The sequence below is a fragment of the Ctenocephalides felis genome, unplaced genomic scaffold, assembly GCF_003426905.1.
Source record: "Ctenocephalides felis isolate EL2017-DRISC unplaced genomic scaffold, ASM342690v1 CF-g0.4_SCAFFOLD_01886, whole genome shotgun sequence".
Taxonomy (NCBI): domain Eukaryota; kingdom Metazoa; phylum Arthropoda; class Insecta; order Siphonaptera; family Pulicidae; genus Ctenocephalides; species Ctenocephalides felis.
In genome coordinates, this window is record NW_020538040.1 from 62293159 (window position 1) to 62314808 (window position 21650).

General features: G+C 28.2%; 1 protein-coding gene across 1 annotated transcript in view; it reads left to right on the forward strand.

Moving 5' to 3' along the window:
- Positions 1–19327, forward strand: part of LOC113377636 (kinesin-like protein KIF13B) — an 88125-nt gene extending 68798 nt beyond the window's left edge. The window contains exons 16-29 of the mRNA XM_026618010.1: positions 4424–4495; positions 4679–4898; positions 5648–5833; positions 9110–9301; positions 9779–9923; positions 10263–10411; positions 10601–10743; positions 11077–11311; positions 16842–16993; positions 17200–17464; positions 17541–17909; positions 18116–18310; positions 18500–18682; positions 19072–19327. Coding sequence (XP_026473795.1) covers positions 4424–4495; positions 4679–4898; positions 5648–5833; positions 9110–9301; positions 9779–9923; positions 10263–10411; positions 10601–10743; positions 11077–11311; positions 16842–16993; positions 17200–17464; positions 17541–17909; positions 18116–18310; positions 18500–18682; positions 19072–19160 — 2595 coding nt within the window. The 3' untranslated portion in view covers positions 19161–19327. The remainder of the gene's footprint in view (positions 1–4423; positions 4496–4678; positions 4899–5647; positions 5834–9109; positions 9302–9778; positions 9924–10262; positions 10412–10600; positions 10744–11076; positions 11312–16841; positions 16994–17199; positions 17465–17540; positions 17910–18115; positions 18311–18499; positions 18683–19071) is intronic.
- The last annotated feature ends 2323 nt before the right edge of the window (positions 19328–21650 follow it).

The following is a 21650-nucleotide window of genomic DNA, read 5'->3' on the forward strand; positions in this document are numbered from 1 at the left end:
TTTATAATAATTAAAACTTTGCAATTCAGTTTATATAATTCTTAAAAATATGAGATAACCTCCTTAATTTTAACGTCGCTTGATCAAGTTTTGTTTATTTACTTTTCTTGTAAACATATATAAATGTCGTCGTTCAATGTATAAGCTCTTATACTTTGTCTATTACTCTAATGAAATTTACATTATTTATAATAATCTATTTTATAGCATTTAATATTCTGCGAATATTTCATTATGGTACGGGAAGTTACATCAATTTGCCTTAAGTCGCTATGTCACTTATTTAATGTTTTAAGTTGAAAATCATATTATGTTGTCTATCGTAACCATTTTTTTAAACAACTTTGGATTCTTCTTATACATAATTAAAAAAAATATTTTACATTTCTTATTTATTTATTGTTATTTCATAATTATAAAAACTATACAAAATTTAAAAATATGATTATGATTTCTGTTGATTTTGTTTTGTTAAATTAATCTCGAATTGGTCTTGGTTCTTTGAGTTCATGATTCTGCCAGGCTGGGGTGTCAAGGACCAGCGAGCCAGCTCCGGCTCTGTGTCCGGTTAAAAATGAGATCGATGCTGGCATTCGCGGCTGCCCGCGTAGCATAGCCGGGGTCGCTGGATGTGACCCTCCTTCTTGGTCCCATTCGGTCGATTTCTTATTGCGATCCATGCGATTGAGGGGTTTGTGATACCAATCGTGCTGCAGCGCGCTGCCTTGAGGCGCTGCGAATTCAAACAAATAATTAAGCATTGATTAATAAAATAAAAAAAAATCAAATTCTAGCTCTTTATTTTGCCACCGCATTTTTCTACATTTTATAAAAACACTTTGTTCTGCCGTAAGTTTTCACCAAATTCAGATACCAAATGTTATGAACTATATGAATAAATGAAATAACTCACAATGATAATTATAATTCCAATGCATTTTACAATTGGATCATATGAATAAATCATGCTATTAGAGTTTTTTGTGTAATCAATAATAATCAATTTAATATGAAATTTGCGTTGTACTCTATATAGTATCACTTCTGTCGTTCTGCGCGAAAAGTATTCAAACGGTATCAAACGGTATCAAAAAATCAGTGCTTAAGTAATAACTTAAACCAAACGAGAGTTTAAGTTAAATGATAAATAATAGCATATCAAAAAGTTGAAATTGTTAAGTCTGTTTATATATGTTCCAAATAATTTAGTTATAGTTTAATAGTTTAATACTCACAGTATTTTCTATAAACATTCTTTAAGTTCACTGGAAGCATGCCCTCTGAAATTGACGATAAATGCAAAAATTAGATTAGACATATTTTATTATTAATATATACTGCTTTTTTCAGCCAAATATGGTCTGAAATTTACTAGCCCAGTTTTAAATTAATTTAAAGAATTTAAGTTTCAAGTTGGATTATTTGCTTCCAAAAAAGTATATAGTTAAATAGTATGATAAACATGTCTATTAAACTGCAAAACGAAATAGGTGATATTTTGAACTTGGGAGATATAGGGGTCAAATTATTCATTATAGACTTACTGCACTTCGGACAACAGTCTGGAAATGCTCTCATTACATCAACAGGTGTGAATTCATCACAATCGACTCGATTGCATCTGGAAAATGTAGATATGTTTTATGAGCATTTTTAAGGCATATTAGTTTATGTTCTTTCTTACCCTTCGACGTATCTGTATGTTCCCGACCCCCTGTGGCACATGATACACATACCCTCGATTGGCTTTTCGAATTCATTGTCTAAGAAATGCATTTTTCTACACTCTATCATTTCCAAACTATCTTCTCCTACCATCAGCACTGAAAAAAACAAAAAATAATATTACAATATAAATTTGGAATATGTCACGATAGATTTTTTCCACGTTCAAGTAATTTGTATGGGTTTTGTGTTCATTAAAGACAATTTCAGGTTTATATCATAAAAGATATTTTTCTCATGATTTATTTTATAACAATTAGGAAACTTAAAAAAATATATTTTTAATATATAAATGAATGAAGATTATCAAAATTCCAAACTCTTTTTATATGTAACTGTAATATTTATGACTGTTATATAACATGTCACGATGATTTCAATTATTTATTACAATATTTTGTCAATAATAACAGACTGATTAATTTAAATTATTGAGCTTTTTGAAGTTTGTGGCTTTTATTATTTATTTTTTCGTTACCTACTTACTCGGATTTTTAGTGATATGCTCTACTGATGCTCTTTGAGACTGTCCATATGGGTGTGATGAAATAACACCACCGGACTGAGGCTGTAAATTTGCTACTGCAAAATGAATACAGTTACTAAATATTTCATCAGAAAGACTGTTTATTAACTCTTTCTAGCAATATATTGAAATTATGTATAGCAAAAGTTTTTTGCTTTCGGTGACTTTTGCATATCATGTTTTAATACTTACTCACCGTTTAATCAATTTATTTAATTTTAACGACTTCAAAAATATAGTCCTTATTTAAACTTACCTTGAGTGTTGGTAGGTTGGGTAATATTTCCTCCTAAAAATTTAAGGTTAGTTATAACTACAGAACATTTCATTTTTATTTAGGCATTGTCAGACATTTTAAATATTATTACCAATAGTGTCTCCATAAAATACATGTTCAGTTTTGTTGTACTTCACTTTAAGACCAAATTCGTCTACGTTTTGAAAAGCTGCAAATTTAAAAAGATTTATTTATGGAATTGTTTCATAAATCAAATACCGTGAAATCTACATTTTTATACACAAATGTTATACTAACGCTTAGGTGCAGTTTTATACGATACGATTCTCGAGTTCTTAAGAATGCTCTTAGAATGATGTTTAACAAAATTTGGAATAAGTCGTAATAATTTGATTGAAAGCAATAATTCAATGTATATGTATGTGGTGTTTTAGTCACAATAACGAATATTTAATTTTTTTCTTTTCCTTATTCCATTGTTATTTATTTTATTTGTTTATTTATTCACATAGATTAAACTATTCGGTCCACAGAGACTATTATAACGTTGAAGATATAAATAATATAACAAGCAAACTCTTACCAAATTTGGTTTCATATCTGACATGGTAGGCATCTTCGTCGTCATTACTATTGCCCGATCCCTCTATGTTATCATCATGCTTTTTTCCACTTCTAGCTTTATTTCCTGATTTAGCACCAGCCTTCCGTTTGAATCTGGTTAGATCGTCAGTCGTGAGGAAATCTAAGTGTTCACTTGGTACTGCTTCAATCGTTAAATTCGGCGAAGGGCTCAGTGATTTGTTTTCTATTTTAAGGAACGAAACTGGTGCAGTTTCAGTTTTAACATCTCCACTTATACACAAGAGTACTGTCACAGAAACACCCAAAGTTATCTTGAACGCCTGCATGGCATATGGTATATCTTTCGGAGGGTTCTAATGATTCTCTAACTGATCTACCAGTGTGCGGGCTCTTTTTATATTATGACCATTTCTTATCTTTACAAAACAATACGAGGTATTTTCATAAAATAATGCCCCTTCTTCGGTCGCAATAATCGCTTCAGTTGATTAGGAAATTTTAAATAAATAATTGTTATCATTAAATATTCGGCTTTGATGTTTTTTTAAACATTATTTGTAATGAATATCATAAATTCTCAAATATAAAATAATAATTCAGCAGCAGCTAGGTTATCGAATATTTTGAATTTATGATTTATATGTGAGAAATGATCACCGCAACGTGAGAACGTATTGCATTAGTATACGAATGTAAATATTCACATATATATTATTATCGCCATTGATGATACTATATTTTAATTTTTTTATATAATTTCTTTAACATTTGTTATTTTATATGTGTTTATTTATTTTGTCGACACATGAGCAAGAATTTATTTCGAATTTATGATCTAACCATTATATCCTTGTTTTTATATGAACAATATGAATTGACTTTGCGAATATTTAAGAAGATTAGGCCAAAAATTAAGTAATTTGATAAGTTGCATAATTTTTTTATTTTGACCTTGATGACTTTATGAAAATTAACAATAAAATATATTAAAAAAATGTTATATCACTTGCAGCTCTATCATTTTTTCTCAAAACCTCTCTCGCTTTTCAGTAACTTTGCAAGTTGCATCTAAATGTATTGAAAAAACTCTGCCACTTGTACATATGGGAAATGCCTTTAAAACTTTGTCACTTTCTTTGGTTGGTGGTTTGTTTGAAGTACCCTAGTGGTGGATGAGGCAACATATTTAACATTTATGATTTTGTTTCACCCGATTGAAGACACTTGTGTCTTTTTTCAATTAATAAAATATTTTAATTAACGATATAATAATTGATTAAATTATTAAGTAGTGTATTTGACTATAAAATCAAAGTAATGGCTGTTGAATTTGAATGTTTTTCTTTTAGGTACTCAGTAAACCAGGAGTAATTACGGGCGGCGTATATCAGTTGCGCCAAGGCCAACAGCGTCGCGTGCAGGTACAAAATAATTTGATAATATTAAATTATTTATGTATTTATAAACATGTATTTTATATTCACATGATTAAAGTATTATTTGGGTTTTGCTTAAATTTTTATTTGTCAACATATATTTTAATTGAATATTTCGGATTGCTTGCGTTTTCAATTGAATTTTTCAATTTTCATATTCATAAACAGGTGCTGGTTCGACCTGTACAGAATTCAGGCACATTACCGATCATTTGTCAAAGTATCGTGGATATTGCGATGGGTAGTGTAATTGTACGATCACGTCTTCAAAGACCATTAGACAGCTATCAAGAGGAGGATTTGGCAGTACTGCGAGAAAAGTGGACCGAGGCGCTGGAGAGGCGTAAACAGTATCTCAACTCTCAAATACAAAAGATTGATAAAAAAGGTAAAATATTTATTTATTATTACTTTACCATTTTCAAATTAGTAATCATAAATGTAAAAAATATAAAAGAGAGTTTAAAAATAACGTTGCAAAATTCTCATATTTTTTATATATGAACTATTTGATTATATTATATTTTAGTTTAAGAAAATAGTTGAGAAGAATAAAGCACTTACATGCGCTTTTATTCATATGTAATCATTTCTACAGTATCTCGTCTGAGCTAGTAAAAACATATTTTACATATTGCATTATAATGACTATGACTGTTAATCTTGAACAACTTCCTGCAGGGTAAGTTATAGTAATCGCAAAAAATCTCTATGTTTCAAAGTGTTCTGAACATTTTGGCATAGCTTAGAAAGAAATGATGAATGTGTGTGTGTATGTGTGTGCAAATAAATTTTTTTGTCGATGATTTCGACAAAAAATCATTCAGATCAACCGATTTGAATGATTAAACAAAAAAATCGATTCCTATTGATAAGGAGACGTGCTAGTTAGTTTTTGGAGAAGACAGGTCCAGCGGTTTCGAAGATACGGGGAAAAGTCCCAAAATATAAGCACATCAAATTATCACATATTTATAGAGATTTTATTAATATTGGTACAAATTTTATTTTTTTCTGCTCTAAAAATCTAAATTTTCAACAATTTTTTTTTTCAATTTGCTTTGACGCACGATGTGATGCCTCACTAGTTACCTATAGTATTAAATAAAACTAAATCATAAATTTTCAACATAGGAGAAGAAAAAACGGAACAGGACAAGGAAAGAGAAGCAAGTTTAATTCAACAGTGGATGACTTTGACTGAAGAACGAAACACCGTGATGGTTCCTGCTGCTGGTTCTGGTATTCCAGGTGCCCTCGCTGCTTGGGATCCTCCCCCCGGGATGGAACAACACATACCAGTACTCTTTCTTGATTTAAACGGTAATATTCATTATATATATATATATATATATATATATATATATATTAGTTTCTGTTTGAAAATGATACCTGAAGCTTCATTTTACTAATTCGCATTTGAACAATATCAACACCAAACCTACAGATAATTTTGTATACCTATTCCTACCACACGCGGTCAAATTGACCGATAATTAAAAAGTTATTTTTAACTTCCCGAAGGACAAGTTTATGTTTTCATAAAAAAATCCAACTCGCTAATTTTATGTTTTCTCGACGTTCCAAGCCATTCTGAATCGAATGAGACCAAATTTGGAAATAGTATGTGTGTATGTGCGTATGTGTGTATGCGCGTGAACAGATTTTTAACCGTAAATCGATTTCAAAAATTTAATAGCCATTCGATATATGTCGATGAGGCCTATCGTTGGTCAGTTTCGGCCAAGCCGTTTTTTTGTGTAAATCGCAGAAAAGTGAAAAATTTTTTGTTTACGTTTCAGCCTGCAGTTCAAAATACTGTTCAAATTCAAATACTGTTCGAAAGATATTGATTGGGAAAGATTCTGATTAGTTTTTGGTAAAGATTCGCTGGCACAATTTGTTGTAATTAACTGTTGAAAAAAATTTTTTGATACTATAAATTTATTTTTTTGATACTTTTTAGTATGTTATTTTGATAAATAACATGCTAAAATTTCACGTCCCTACGGCAAGTAGTATAATTTTAACAATTCATCAAAGTTTTGAAAAAATATTATAGTCAAAATTTGTGTTAGAAGTTGCTTTTGTGATGTGATGAGTTTTTAAAAATTCGACGATTTTTATGATTTTTTTTTTTGACGGTAGATCATACTAAAATATTACGGCCCTACGACAAGTCGTTTAATTTTAAAAATTCTTCAAAGTTTGCAAAAATTATTATCGTTTTTTTGGCATTTGTCAAAATTAGACTTTCGATCGACGTTTTCTCAAAAAAGCCTGAACCGATTTCAGAAATTTAAAAGCCATTCAGTTTTGTGAGACAATCTGCTGGAACCGTTTCTTTGTAATTTGAAAAAAAAAAGTGTTAAATTTTTCGTCCACATTTAAGTTCAGACTACCGAATCGATTTTAAAAAATCAAAAACTGTTCGAAAGATATTAGTTGGGAATGATACTGATTAGTTTTAGGTGAAAATCTACTGAGCTGTTTTCTTGCAATTAACTGTTATTGGCGATATATATCATGGTCTTATAGAACTTACTGAAATATTACGGCCTTATGACAAGTAGTTTAATTTTAAAAATTCATCGAAGTTTGAGAAAATGAGTAGTTTTTTTACGTTTGTTAAAATTAAAATTAGACGATTTACTTGGTATAACGATAGAGTACTTCTTGATGAACATAGTAAACCATTAAAGTCCTACGGAAAGTGGTACAATTATAAAAAAAATTATTGATTTTGGAAAATTTGCTTTTAGAAAATACCGCGAGTTAACGTGCTCGTTCGTTTTTAATTATGTATAATGAATCCACTCGGAATAGTTTTAATCACTCAGGAATTAAATTATTTATTATTGATTAAGTCGATTATTTACATATATCGGGAAGTTCATGTAACTTTCCTCAAGGCAAAATACCAATACCAACTAGTTTTATTATTAAATTCCGATATTGAGTTATTTGTTGCTTAATATAATAGAGTATATATATAATAGAGAAATTTTTAAGAAATTGTTTTGATATTTATTTTTATATAATACTTAAAAAAATATATATTATAAAAACAAATTAAAAAAATACGTTTTATACAGTGTATCATATGCATACATAATATACTTTATTTGGCTTTCTCACATTATTTGCAAATTGATTTAGTCTGTTTGTTCAAAATTTTACGTAAAAATATTTTTTATTTTGTAACTTTTGAAAATTTTTATTCAACATGTTTTTTGCACACTCAAATCCGAACGTTTAAAGGTGTTAGTGAAAACTTGATTCTATTGGGATTTTGTATATGCATCGCCAAGATCAGAAGCTAACTGGAACAAAAATTCCTTCCTGTAAATGTTTTCACTTGCGGGTTATACAAAATCTACTCTTTTGTCCAGCTATGTCTAAAATGTTAAAAAAAACATTTAAAGTGGGCTGTCTCCGACTTTAGAACAACGAACTTTCCAAGTGGAATTGAACAATCTCTCTTTTTATCCTTCCCAAATAGGGAACCCATTTATTATATTTTACTTCACGCGCCAACCATAACTTATTTCTAAATTTGTCTGGTTTATTTTGTATATATTGTGTAAATCTGAAACAACTCCCCATGTAACATTATTTTCGACGGGTCAAATTGACCCCACATTTTTTTTAGAAAAATTGCAAAAATAACTAGAAGCAAAGAGTGAAAAAATATTATTAGTATATTCTGAGAATTAGAATATTTTAAGTATGATAATGGTATTTGAACGATTTAAATGTTTTTTAAATAAGTCTTACAAGGAGTTTAAAAACGGTCGATATGACTTGCATTGGTGGGCTTAGTATTAAGTTCAATTGCATTATCATAATGAGATTACTCTCGTCCATTATCACAACTCCAAATCAAAATTTTAAATGGCAAGTTTCAAGTTTTTAACTTCCCATAGGGTAAGTTATAGTAATGGGCCAAAAATCGAAAATTAAAATTTTTCTATGCGTCCGATTTAAATGATTTAAAAAACTTTTTGCTTGTGTTGGCGAAACGATTGCTTTTGGGGAAAGAATTTTTTTTTAATTTTCAAAAAAAAAATTTAATATCGAAAAAATAATTCGGATTTTAATTCTCATTCCAACTAAAGTTCTAAGCATCACTTATATATAATACTTCAAAAAATTATAATAATCTATTTGAAAACATTTAATAATTCTCGAATATTTCATTAAGGTACGCGAAGTTCCAGCAATTTGCCTTAAAGCACGACACCACTAGTTATTTTATGTAACTAACTTGATGATGTTTGATGATAATAAATAATGGCTTTTTATTTTTAATTATAAAATATGTATTCTATAGGATTTACTTCTTAACGTAAGTAAGATTATTAATGTTTTAAATTTGTCAAAAGGCGTACTTTATTATTGCGTTACGTTTACATTTATTGTGTATAACAATATATTTATTATTAGATATGAATAGTAATAAAACATATGTAATTTGCTTGAATTGTTATAAATAGAAACATGTTTCTTTGTTTTAATTTACAAATGCGACAGGTTTAATTGCCCAAAATTTACAAAAATAATCATATTTTTCACAAATGAATTTTTCAATAATTTCAGCGGATGATTTATCATCGTCTAAAATGACAGGAGGAGAGTTTGTGACAGTCTGTGGTGAAAATTCAATTCTGCCAAAGGAACACGGAAATAAATTTTATCAACTTCAGATTTTGCATGAAAAGGACGTTTGCGCAGTTGCGGCTTGGGATTCATCTATGCATGACAGTCAGGCGCTAAACAAAGTTACTGATGGTGTGTAGAACTTATAGTTACTATGTTAAATTATTGGCGTGTAGAATTTATAAATTAGTACGATAAATTATTATTTATTATCGCATATATCACGTGACGTTTACATTGATTTAGTTGCTATCGCTTTTATTTTATAACCGTTGACATAGTTTAAATTTGATGTACTTAGCAATCTTCAAATTATTTAATACAATTTTTAGAACTCTCTTTGTATTTGTCACAATGTCGTGCCCATGGTCATCACTGATATTGATAATTTTTTCCTCCTGTATAATATTAACAAGCACACGTAAATTAAGAATTACGTAAGATCAAACCACGCTTTTGCCTTATCTCTTTATCAGTATTTATTCTCTAATATTTTCATCGTATTACTATTTTCGTCATATGAACTTGTTTTCATTTTGTACTCTCAATGTCTTTTGAATAGTACTTTATTGCATTTTTTGCTTATTTTTTTATAATTTACTATTACAGCAACTGAACAGGTGTACTTAATATTGCGGACAAAAGTGCGTCTCTCACATCCAGCGCCAATGGAATTAGTACTTAGAAAACGCTTGGCTTTGAATATTTATAAGAAGCAAAGCTTAACTGAGAGATTTCGTAGGCGGCTTGCAAGGTATACTGAATCATTGAATTATTTTAAAAATATTTTTTTATTTTCATCACTGGCATGTGTTTGTAAATATCAAATTATCCTTTTTTTGATCTAACCTATTCTTATCTCAAACTATTCATACCGGACTTCCAGTTCTTTGATGTAAGTAATAAACCTTTTATTGTAATATTGTAAATTATAATGCAATTGATATGACGTTAGACAAGCGTTTTTTCTTGTTCGGAATTAGATTTTGTACAATAATAATGTCATTTAAATGTCTGTACACTTTGACAAATATTTTTAAGAATGATCATTCCAAGATTGAAGTAATACCTGTTCTAATTTTTAAATATTCAGGACTGAAGGTACAACGCAATCAGGTGTAACATATGAGGTTGTATCAAATGTCCCAAAAGCTTCTGAAGAATTGGAGGATCGTGAATCTTTGGCACAAATTGCTGCAAGCGGTGATAATTGCTCTTCAAGCGACGGTGAAACGTATATAGGTATATTTGTTTAAATAGCCTAATATCAAATAATGGATTTCTTCTAATAACCAGATTATTTTTTCAAAAATATAACTGAAGATTATCAATTTATATTATTCTTTAAAAATATTACGTATTATTTTTATATATAATAGCACTTGAACTTCTGTAAAATTTGTATATATATAAAAAAAATATTGATTACAGAGAAATATACACGTGGTGTAAGTGCCGTGGAAAGTATTTTGACATTAGACCGCTTGAGACAAAGTGTGGCTGTTAAAGAACTTCAACAAGCTCAAGTTCAGCCTATGATGAGAAAGACGGCAAGCGTTCCTAATTTTTCACAGGTATAATGTTATTGATTAATTCACTAATATATTATTGATTAATTATGTTTTATTATTTATTTAAAATGATATGAATTCATTGAATATTTAAATATGAATATTAAATTTAACATTAATTTAAATGTTCATGAAAATAAAAATATGAATGCTAAGCTACTCAACTATTCAAGATTTTACATTAGAATTCTTTCTCAATGTCTTCATGAAAGTTTGTAAACAATTATTTTTCTTCAATGAAATGCAAGTCGTATTTTTATTTAGAGAATTTTCACATATATAAATCTCTCGCTCTCTCTCTTTCGTGTATTAAATTTTTACTTTTTTTAAATACAGATGATGCACTTTGATACTAGCATGGAGTCCTTGATTGGCTTTGGTCGTTCAGAAAGTGTTGCCGATTTAAATTCTGAGTTAGTTGGGCACCTTCTGCAGCAACAAACAGGATCAACTGGTTCTACAGCGGCTAGTGCTAGGTCGCGCACTGATTCACGCAACCGACACAGTTTTGCTGGCAAAGGCTACAATGATATTAGCGAGCTCACGGCGGCTAACAAATCTTTCGGCCTAGGTGAGTTGCATGTTTATTTACAGAGTTTTAATTTTTATGAGTTTTATTGTTGCTATGTGGCTACGTCGATCTAAGACAACAAGATTATTCTATTTAGTTGATTTGATAACTAAGCACGTCTCCAAGGTGAATTTTTTTCTAACTGTTTATTTCATATTAACAAGATTTGCACGTAACTTTATATCATAACCTGTAATCTCAAATTTCAAACAAATTTTGGATTTTTTGCCTTCTAAAAATGGTTGAAACAAATCAACCAAAGCTTATGCAATTTACCAAAAGGCTGTTGATGATTATTTTTTTTTTAATTCCTGGCCAATATAGATACTAGCTACCAATATAAAATGAGGGGTTTAGAATGATTTTGGAAATTCTAAATCCACATTATGAGTTGAATTTCATAAACATGTCCAAACAAATATTGATTTCAGAAATGTATTTTAAATAATAAATGGCTATTTTGGATTCATTTGATTCGGTTTATTTTTATTTTATGAACAGATTGCTCCTATAAAAGCTTGTTCAAATTCTGATTATTTCATTTAAATTATCAGAATTAGCAAAATTTGGATTTGCGCATCACTAAACTATGTTGAGCTATTTATACATTAAGAAAATTTTGTTGTCTTAGATTGCTAATTGGCAACAATGAACAAATTTAGACGCAAATGTAACTTAACATATTGTTCTTGAGAAATTTACAAAAAGAACATTTTTGTGTGTTCATATTTTTAATATTCAGATATGTTTTATAGCTTAGCATATGTAGAATTACATACGCTGAATTTTATAGCGGAAACAAGAAATTATTTTATATATATATATTTTTTTAGAAAACTGTTAGTTTATTATAGTTGAGATATTAGACATTACTAATCATAGCCAATTAGGCATTTTGATGAAATTTTATAAGATTAGTTTAAATATTCCTGGCAAAACGGTATAGCGTTTTATTTACTTTTGAAGAAAATCAAAATTTTATTATAGTATTTTACAAGGCACTAGTATAGTACTAGAAATGTTTATATTTATAAAATAGTTGAAGTATAAAGTTTCATAAAAAGTTGCATACTCTTGCAGATTATCTTTTTTGGATTTTGTTATTGCTCATAATAAGTAACTCCTTTACTTTATCTGATTGTACATTTGAATATAATACTACTCTTGCCCTTTTTTTTTAAATATCGTATAAGGAGTTTATCTGTTGGCAGATTTTGTACTACAACGCTTCGAAGATTATGAGCTTATGAATTAGATTTTAGTTAAACAAATATTGAGTAATACTAATTTAAAGATCTTACGAGTAGGATCATCAAGTTAGCGGAATTTTTGTGCTGAAAAAATAATTACTAATTGATATAATAAGAAACTAATTTATATAAAGCATATATATGCTGTCAATTTTTTTTCAGAATTAATATTAAATTCAATCGCTTTGACATCGCTTTATCTAAGCTTATGTCACATTTTATGGGATGACTTGTCTTGAATGAGTTGCATATTCATTCAGTCAGTATTACATTTTTTATGAAATCATTATATTCAAGATTAGTTTTATGCAGAATATATAAACTAGAACTGAGTGATGGGAAAACGACAAGAATAACATAATATCAAAATGGGAAGTTCAATAGCAATTAATGAGTTAATTACGCTTAATATTCATTGTTTTGATAAATTATATTACTCAGTTCTGGTAAAATCACTTAGAGACACCGATCTTGTATTTTGTATTTATTTTGTTTAGCAAGCTTTTACTAACATTTACATTATCTATTCTTCTATTTTTCTCTGCAACCATCAAGGCTCCATTCTATCAGGTAAAATGGAGGCTTGCATACTTTTTAAAATTAGAGAGTTAGTTGTATATTTTGTTATTAGATTTGCTGTGTAGCATTATAAAGAAATTAAAAGAACATATCAAAATTTTGTCAAAAAAAGTAAATGTGATATAATAATGAGTTAAAAAGGTAAATAACAAAGAATTAAATTTAAGTTGCTTATCTGATTGGATGAACTCTTAGTAATATTCGCGAATTTGTTGTTTGCCTGCTATATGTTTATTACATTATGTTATATGCACTTTTAGTTATTATCCATAATTTTATATTTTAATTTGTCATATAAATACATTCATGTTCATTTCTTTTAGTTTTTAATATTATAATTTATTACCCTACATTCTTGCGCATAAAAGTCATTTCAGTATTATGTCATAAATCATCAGTATTTTTTATAAACTTATCAACAAATGAAATAATATGTGTGCATGTGTGTGACAGTCTGTGTGTTTCGTGAATGAAAATAAAAATTACATTATTGTTTGCATTAACAGAATTATTTAAAATTTACACTGTATTTATTTGTAAATAGTTTCATAAATGTATTTATAAATCAGGCCATTAAGAATTCATACAAATATCTACATATTCACAAATTCTGAGAAAATCAATAAAAAAATTTGTTTTGCTATGAAATTTTCTTCTAAATTAATTATAAACTAAATACAAAATTAAAGACAATTTGACATATTAGTAAGTAATGCAAACAAATATCGAAAGAAGTCGGTAAGATTTTATTATTTTTTATAGAACAAAATTAAAATACTCGCTCTATTAGTGAACTAAATTTTTTTTCTGTGAGTCTATATCTTCACAGTACTGATTTTTTAATTAAATTGACATTAGCTTTTTCAACACATCAAAGAACGATTTAATACAATGAATGAATGAATACTATAAATTTAAATACAATGAAATTCTTTACAAGGTGGAAATACATTGCCATACAAAATCCGCTTCCATTTGTTATTTATAGAATTAGTAATATTTTTTTTAATTTGCTGTCCAAGAAAGTGCATTTATTTGATATGGAAACATGATTATAAAAGTGTGTATATATAGCGCTTTATTTCTTCAAACATTTCTTCAAAATGATGTATAATTTTCATAAATGATTCATTATATTTTCCAACATTTTAATAAATTTTATCGCAACCTATTATTTAAAATGTAATCGACAATTCGAAGAACCAGTATGTATTATTTCAGTTATAACATATTAATTAGGAAAGTGAAAATATGCAGTTTATTTTTATCACTGCGAACAAACGCAAGACATTTTTCTCTTGGAATAATTAATATAAACAAAATATATGTATAACCTACAAAATATAAAGAATATGTATCTGTTTGTTATGAAAAAATGTTATTTTGAGTTGGTATGATTTAGCAGTGTACTCTCATCATCAAATATCAAATCATTAATGATTAGCATTTTGTATTCTCATTGCAACATTATCACTCATATTACTAGCAAACTTTTTGCCTTGAGATGATTTATGTTAAAAAGTAAAAAATAAGTAAACAAAATCAGATTCAAACGTTATAATTTTTTATATTAGATATTGATTTATATAATAAAAATATTATAATCTAATTATGATTAGATTAGAATATTATTGAAGCGCTCAGAGCATTTATACCAATTGATTTTATGCGGCTTTCAATACGACATAGATCATAGAAGTGTTTTTGAAAAAATTATGTATATATAGTAACTGGTGAGCATGTTTTTAATCTCCTTAAAGTAAGGGAAACATCTCTAGATGAATTACCTAAAGAAAATTCCGCAAGTTGTGAAGCTGATCGAGTGAAAATAATTTTTGCTTAGCGGTTTTCTACTTAAAATATAATTTAAGCGTTTTACAATTGAAACACTGATGATACGTTAGCTGCATGTTACAACCCCTAGCTGCGTATAGACTTAATTATTAGGTAGTTGTAATTGTAAGTGTTGAATGATATAATTTAAATACCATAATAATATTTCAATATATAATATACATCAATTATGTAATATTATATAAATCAGAAATACATTTTATGATAATGATGATCGTATAAATTTCAATCTGTGCATAAATTATTGTTCATAGTTGAATAAAATAAATTTATGCTGCTGTGTAATATTATGCACATTTGTGTTTAAAATTTATACGATTTAATCAATTGGCTCATATAAATAAGTCGGAATATCGACATCTATGAGCATACTATATATATATTTCTGTGTGTATTACTAACATTTCATATATTAAAATTTACAGCAAGGCCTACATTCCTTAATCTAAACTTGAATCTCAACTCATTGCGACAACAGCAACCGAATTCTAAACGTATGTAACTCAGATGAGTTGAATGTTGTATTGTGTGGTACGCATGATAACGTAGAGTTCCAATTCCCTAATTATGCTCATTAGACTTATGCTTTTTATCTCCAAAAATTGATATTTTGGACTTTTGCGCTTGCGTTTGTTTTTGCGAATTACCTACCATTATCTAAGTGCACAATAACTGAAAACAACATTTGTCGACACCTACTCAACAAGTAGAAAGCAATTAAAAAATAGATGCAATACCTGGACAAATTACAAAGCTATGCTCTATGCCTATGGTTAAGCTGTGACTGCAGGGACGTGCTATTGCAATTTGAAACGTTTTTGCGTTACGCTACTATTATAATTGGAAAAACAAACCAAAGGCGACACATGAACATTTACCGTCAATCGAAGTGGATCAATATATGCGATTCCCATTTGTAATTGAGTCCAAAGGAGTATATGAACAACTTGGATATTAGTGTTTGCAAAATTAAACAATCAAAACGAGAAGCACGATATTAGAACGAAAGGTTGTTAACTATCATCGCAAACATAACGCAATCTGCAATTTTTTGTTATTTTTATTGTATTAGTGTCTTTTATTAGCATTGTTGCGTAGTGGTTAAATATTTTTAATAAGCATCAATTTCATTTTCATTACATTTAAATGAAATAATTTTACTATTTTATTTTACATATGTAAGACATGTATGCAATTTCTATATGTATATATACTTACATATATAATTTACATACATATATAAATTATATACATATTTTATAAATTACATATATGTCTTACTCAACGTCAAGCCAAAACAGGGTGATCGTGTTGACCGTAATTGTCCTGACAAAAAATAGAAGAAAACTTTTAATTGCAATTTAGCGCATCGGTGATTATTCTTAGATTATTATGGTTAATTTCTATCACCTTTGTTTATTAAAACTTTGGAACCGTAATCGTGAATAACATTTCTAGGACCTTAATAAAAAATAATGGCACAATCGCCCCAAGTTTTCAAGAATTAAGACATTTTGTTGAATCAGGAATTCAATCCATTTTGACTTGACGTTGAGTTCCGGAACACCCTATATATAGATGTATAAATATATATATATATATATATATATATATATAATACAAACAAATTTATTTTGATTGTTGACTTTTATACTTTTACATTTTGTACTTATACATTTATATACGGCAATCACACATCTTTTTATTATAGTAAAGATTCGTTATTATTCGTTATTTTAAGTTATAACAATAAGTCTAGTATTATGTGTTATCTTATAAGTGTTTGATATATTATTTATTTCTCTCAATATTCAGATATTAAAAAAAAATCTTATTAAATTTTATAGCTTCGCCTGCTAGTAACAAAATGTCATTACGTATGACAACCTTGCATGAGGAACCACAGCGTTTAGGGGCAGTACCTCTTGAAGAAGACGAACATGCAGAATCAGCAGAAAGCCACAGCGATCCGGAACTTGCTGAATATGATTCCTATCACGTATGGCTAAACATTTCAATTTCACTAAATATTGATTCAAGAAACCACAAATGATATTTCATCACAATAAAACAAAGAGCTTTTTCTTCAATTACGTTAATTACGACATATCACGTTAATTATTTCTTTAATGCCAATCAGCTATATTATATTATATACTTTTTACAATTTCATTTCGCTGTTACAATTTTATTTTGTTGTTATAGGATTACAGCAATAATATTAAAGACAATGTAAACAGACATCGAATCAGTTCCTCGCGTACTTTGGACTCCCTGGCCGAATTGAGCGGTTCGAGCAGCGGTATGTGCAAGTTTAGCAATAGTTTTGGTACTCCGTCCACAAGTTCTAGCGGGTATGGTTCTGAAGCCGTATCCTCTTCTAATCTAACCAATGACGACATACTTTCTTTGCGCAGTATGAGTATTGACGAAACTCCCGACTTAGACTCTAAGCAAAATACGACCGGAGGTATGAATTCTTTGTTTCCGTTTCGTAGGAGCTTTAAGATCAACTTTTCAATATTACTACTCATATTTTGTTGCAGGTGTCACACCTTATACGCCCGGTTCACAAAAACCGCGAGTTAATCCTTTTCTCAAACATTTAGGTCACGAGAATTTCACTTCTGTTGATTCAGCTCTGCAAGATGCTAAGAACGAAATCCAGCCTGCGTTGACGGAGCTAACTTCCCAAGAAGAATCCTACTTAAATTATACTGATGACGTTAAGTCAAACATGCAACCTGGAAGAGTAGTAAGACGCAAAAAATCAACTGGAAAAAATGCCACGCTTGCATCGCATAGAAACAGTTTCCCCGCTTCGAAAAACTCGGAAAAAACAACAAAGAAAATTGTTCATGAATTGAGTGCAACGGAATCCGCCGACACTGATTCATCTTCTGAAAAATTGGAAGGTAAAATTAAAATACACTATTCTTGAAACTTACCAGTTACGTAATATCATCATTATAAAGAATAATATACTTATCGGTATATTTATCTACTTTTTATTATAAATTACTATTGCTTTGAAGCATAACCTTTTATGCACAGCTTCGTTGCGTATTCACTCATATATATAGTAAAAGTACTGAGATGTATCAAATTGTTTAAATGATAGATGAGAATGATGTTTCCATATTTGGTTCTCGTACGGACATGTCGCAATCGTACGCACCACCTACTCCAGATTGGGTCGTGGTAGGAGAAAGTGTCCTGATCAGACCATACAATACTTCGGGTGTGATTGCGTTTGTTGGTAGCACGCATTTTCAACCAGGAACCTGGGTCGGTGTGGCTCTAGATACTCCAACTGGTAAGTTTATTACCAATTTGCATGCAATAATTTTATGCGAATTTAAAAACTTAAGTTACAGTGTGTGCATAGTATAAGACAGAAGCCGTACTATGTACGATTATATATTATATTATATATTATATTTATATTTGTATTATATATTATATTTATATTTATATCAAATTTATATTATAATCGATAATTCAGGTAAAAATGACGGCATGGTGCAAGGTATACAATATTTTTCCTGCAAACCTAAGCACGGTATATTTGTAAGAGCAGAAAAACTTATACAAGACCGAAGAGGACGATTAATGCGCTCATATAAAGCAGAATCTACTGAAAGACACGAATGTCACAGTAATGGCATGAAGAGAAGTCTTAGCAGAGGTATTTTTAGAAATAATATTATTTTAGATTAATTTTTTTTATGTTATATTACATAAAATGTAGTTTCAATACATTTTCAGTCACACGTTCAATTGAATTTCAAATATAATGTTAATTTCAAAAATTAAAAAAAAATAGGAAAAATATTATGATGTAATTATTATTTCTTACAAAATCAGATTCTAGAATTTTATTTATACGGATATGATGGTATTGTATCTGTACTGTTTAAAAAAAAAATCAAGTATATTTAATATATCTTATAAAGATAGATAGAATTATATGATTTTTAAAGTTATTTAAATCTGATTTGATATTTTCTTCCTATTTATTATTGAATATTTATATAATAATAATACATCATGTCGTTTGAAATATTTACTCATTAGGTGAAGGATTATCATCTATGCATCGATCGCGCAGTCGGGGAGAGAGTTTGAACACTGTCGGAATGATTCGTTCATCGCAAAAAAAATAGATGTTGACAAGTTAGCATTCTTGGCAGTCTTAAATTAGTACACATTCCTTAATTAATTAACAATAATTAATGATTTACTTTAAATATTAGAAATAAAAATAAATATCTAGATTTGGAATGAAAAAAAAAATAGTAAATCTCACCAATTCTTGATGTGACAACAATTTTAGGGTAGCATTTTATTCTAAATTGAAAATGTACCATTGAAATATTGCATTTATGTTTTAAAAATAGATTCAATGTACTTGAAATGCTAACTACTATAGAGCAATACTAACCATAAAAAAATATAGAAAAATGTTTCTATTTGTGATTTCTATTTTTAGTTGGATTATTTTAAACCTATAATAAGAATTAATATTTCTTATGAAGAAATGTGTAATATTCAAATTCTTATTTTAATTATTAATAAATATTTTACCAGTTTAATTTTATTAATCTTTATCCTCCTACTAGTATTCTCTCAGACACTGACATTATGCTTATGACTATTATCTATCTAAGTATGATTTCTGTTTTTAACCAAAGATTATGCTTTTTCTGACTTTGATATATTTTTGCTTTGATAGTTGAATAATTTTTCAATGCCAAACATTATTTCAACATGTTCTATTATGTGGTACTTTTATAAAAACTTTTGACGTTACCTGGTCAAAATGGTAGGAGGTTGAAGATTAAAATTATTATAAACTTATTAGAAATAACTATTACCTATTATATATATGCGAGGGTGGTATTTGTGCTTTGTTATTTGTTTCTGTTGAACTAAAATTTGTTGTAGATCTTTAGAGGGTTAAGTAATTATTTAATTCCAATTAAAAAGCGTGATAAGAATGTCTCAATAATATAAAAGCAATATTTTATCAAATTTCTATCATTATTTTTTATTCAATAATTAATGAGGATTTTATATATACTTCTTGTTATATAAACTTGCCATGCAAAGTATTTTCCATTTTATTCCATTGTATTTCAATAAGTAGCAAAAAATTAGTGTTTGCATTCCCTATTTTTTCTTTAAATTAATTTTTAACTTGCATATCCATCTGTAGATTATTCTAGCAATATGAATCTAGTCCTATGGTATAACAATACAAAAATATTTTTATTGTGTATATATAAAACTGTATTATACATTGATTTTTAAATTTGTATTCTATTGTATGGGACATATCTCATTCTGCAATTTCCATATATTTTAATATATTGTTTTATTGGTGTATAACTTACGGTAGAATACAAATTTAAATGACCTCATAGTAATATGAAAACAAAACTTGTCAAACTAAAGGTGTTAAGACTTAATTATAAGTTGCATTCTCTGGTCGTATGGTATACTTTTGCATATCTAATGCTTTAGTAGTCGCATGTGATGTTTAAATTTGAGGCAAGACCACCAAAACGTCCAAAATTTATTTGCATTTAATCCATCCAGAAAAAGAATGAAATGATTTCTTGTTCAAAATCTGTCCAAATTATGTGCAATTTAATTACAATAAATTCACGTTACTAATGATCAAACAAAACTTTACCAAGTTAAGGGTGTGTCAAATTTTATTAATCTGGTTTAGATTAGGAATATTAATGTGCATGTGTGTATATACCTATATAATATATATATATATATATATATATATATATATATATATATATATGCGTGTGCGTGTGTGTATGTGTGTTTGTGCTTGTATAAGTCCATATAATCAAGTTAATCAAACTCAGTTTTATTTTCTTGTGTAATGGCTCAAAACAATTCATTTTTATAGGAAATCAATTTATGTTAAGTCTATTGTGATTGCTATATTATGTATGCTATTAATAATTGTTATGTTTTTTATTATTATCAACATTCACAAGAATTTTGCAAATATATTTTTGTGTTAATATTGCTATAATTGCATTGTATAATTGTTTAATAATTTTGTTGTTTTTTTACTGTTAAAATTTGCTCTTTTGAATAACAATTATGTCATTTATATAAATAAAGTATTATCAATATTAACTTGAAATTAATGTTAAACATAGCAGAGCTATTTACACAAGATGATTTGAATGGAATTCAAAAGTTCTCACAGGCCATAGTTTTAAAAAATTTAAAATGTACAATGTATGTTAAGCATACATTTAATTATTTTCTCAGATGATAATTAAGTATCATACCAAAATATAGAGACCATGATCAATAAAGAATGAACATGATTTAAAAATTGTGTTTTATTTAGGGTCTCTATTCATTAAAACTTGCTTAAAATCCATTTTTCAATAAAATATTAATTTCATCATTCAATCTTAAATAAAATTGTAAATATATTTTTAAATCAAAGTTAATTTAAACTGTTTCATCATTAGCTGATTAGTAAATGTTTCTGTACCAGGTCTTACTCATGGAATATTCAACCACAAGATACGAGATTATTGTTTGGCAAAACTTTTCTTTGGAGAATGACAAATTACACAATGGACTTTCAGAGAAAAGAAAACGGAGCGTCT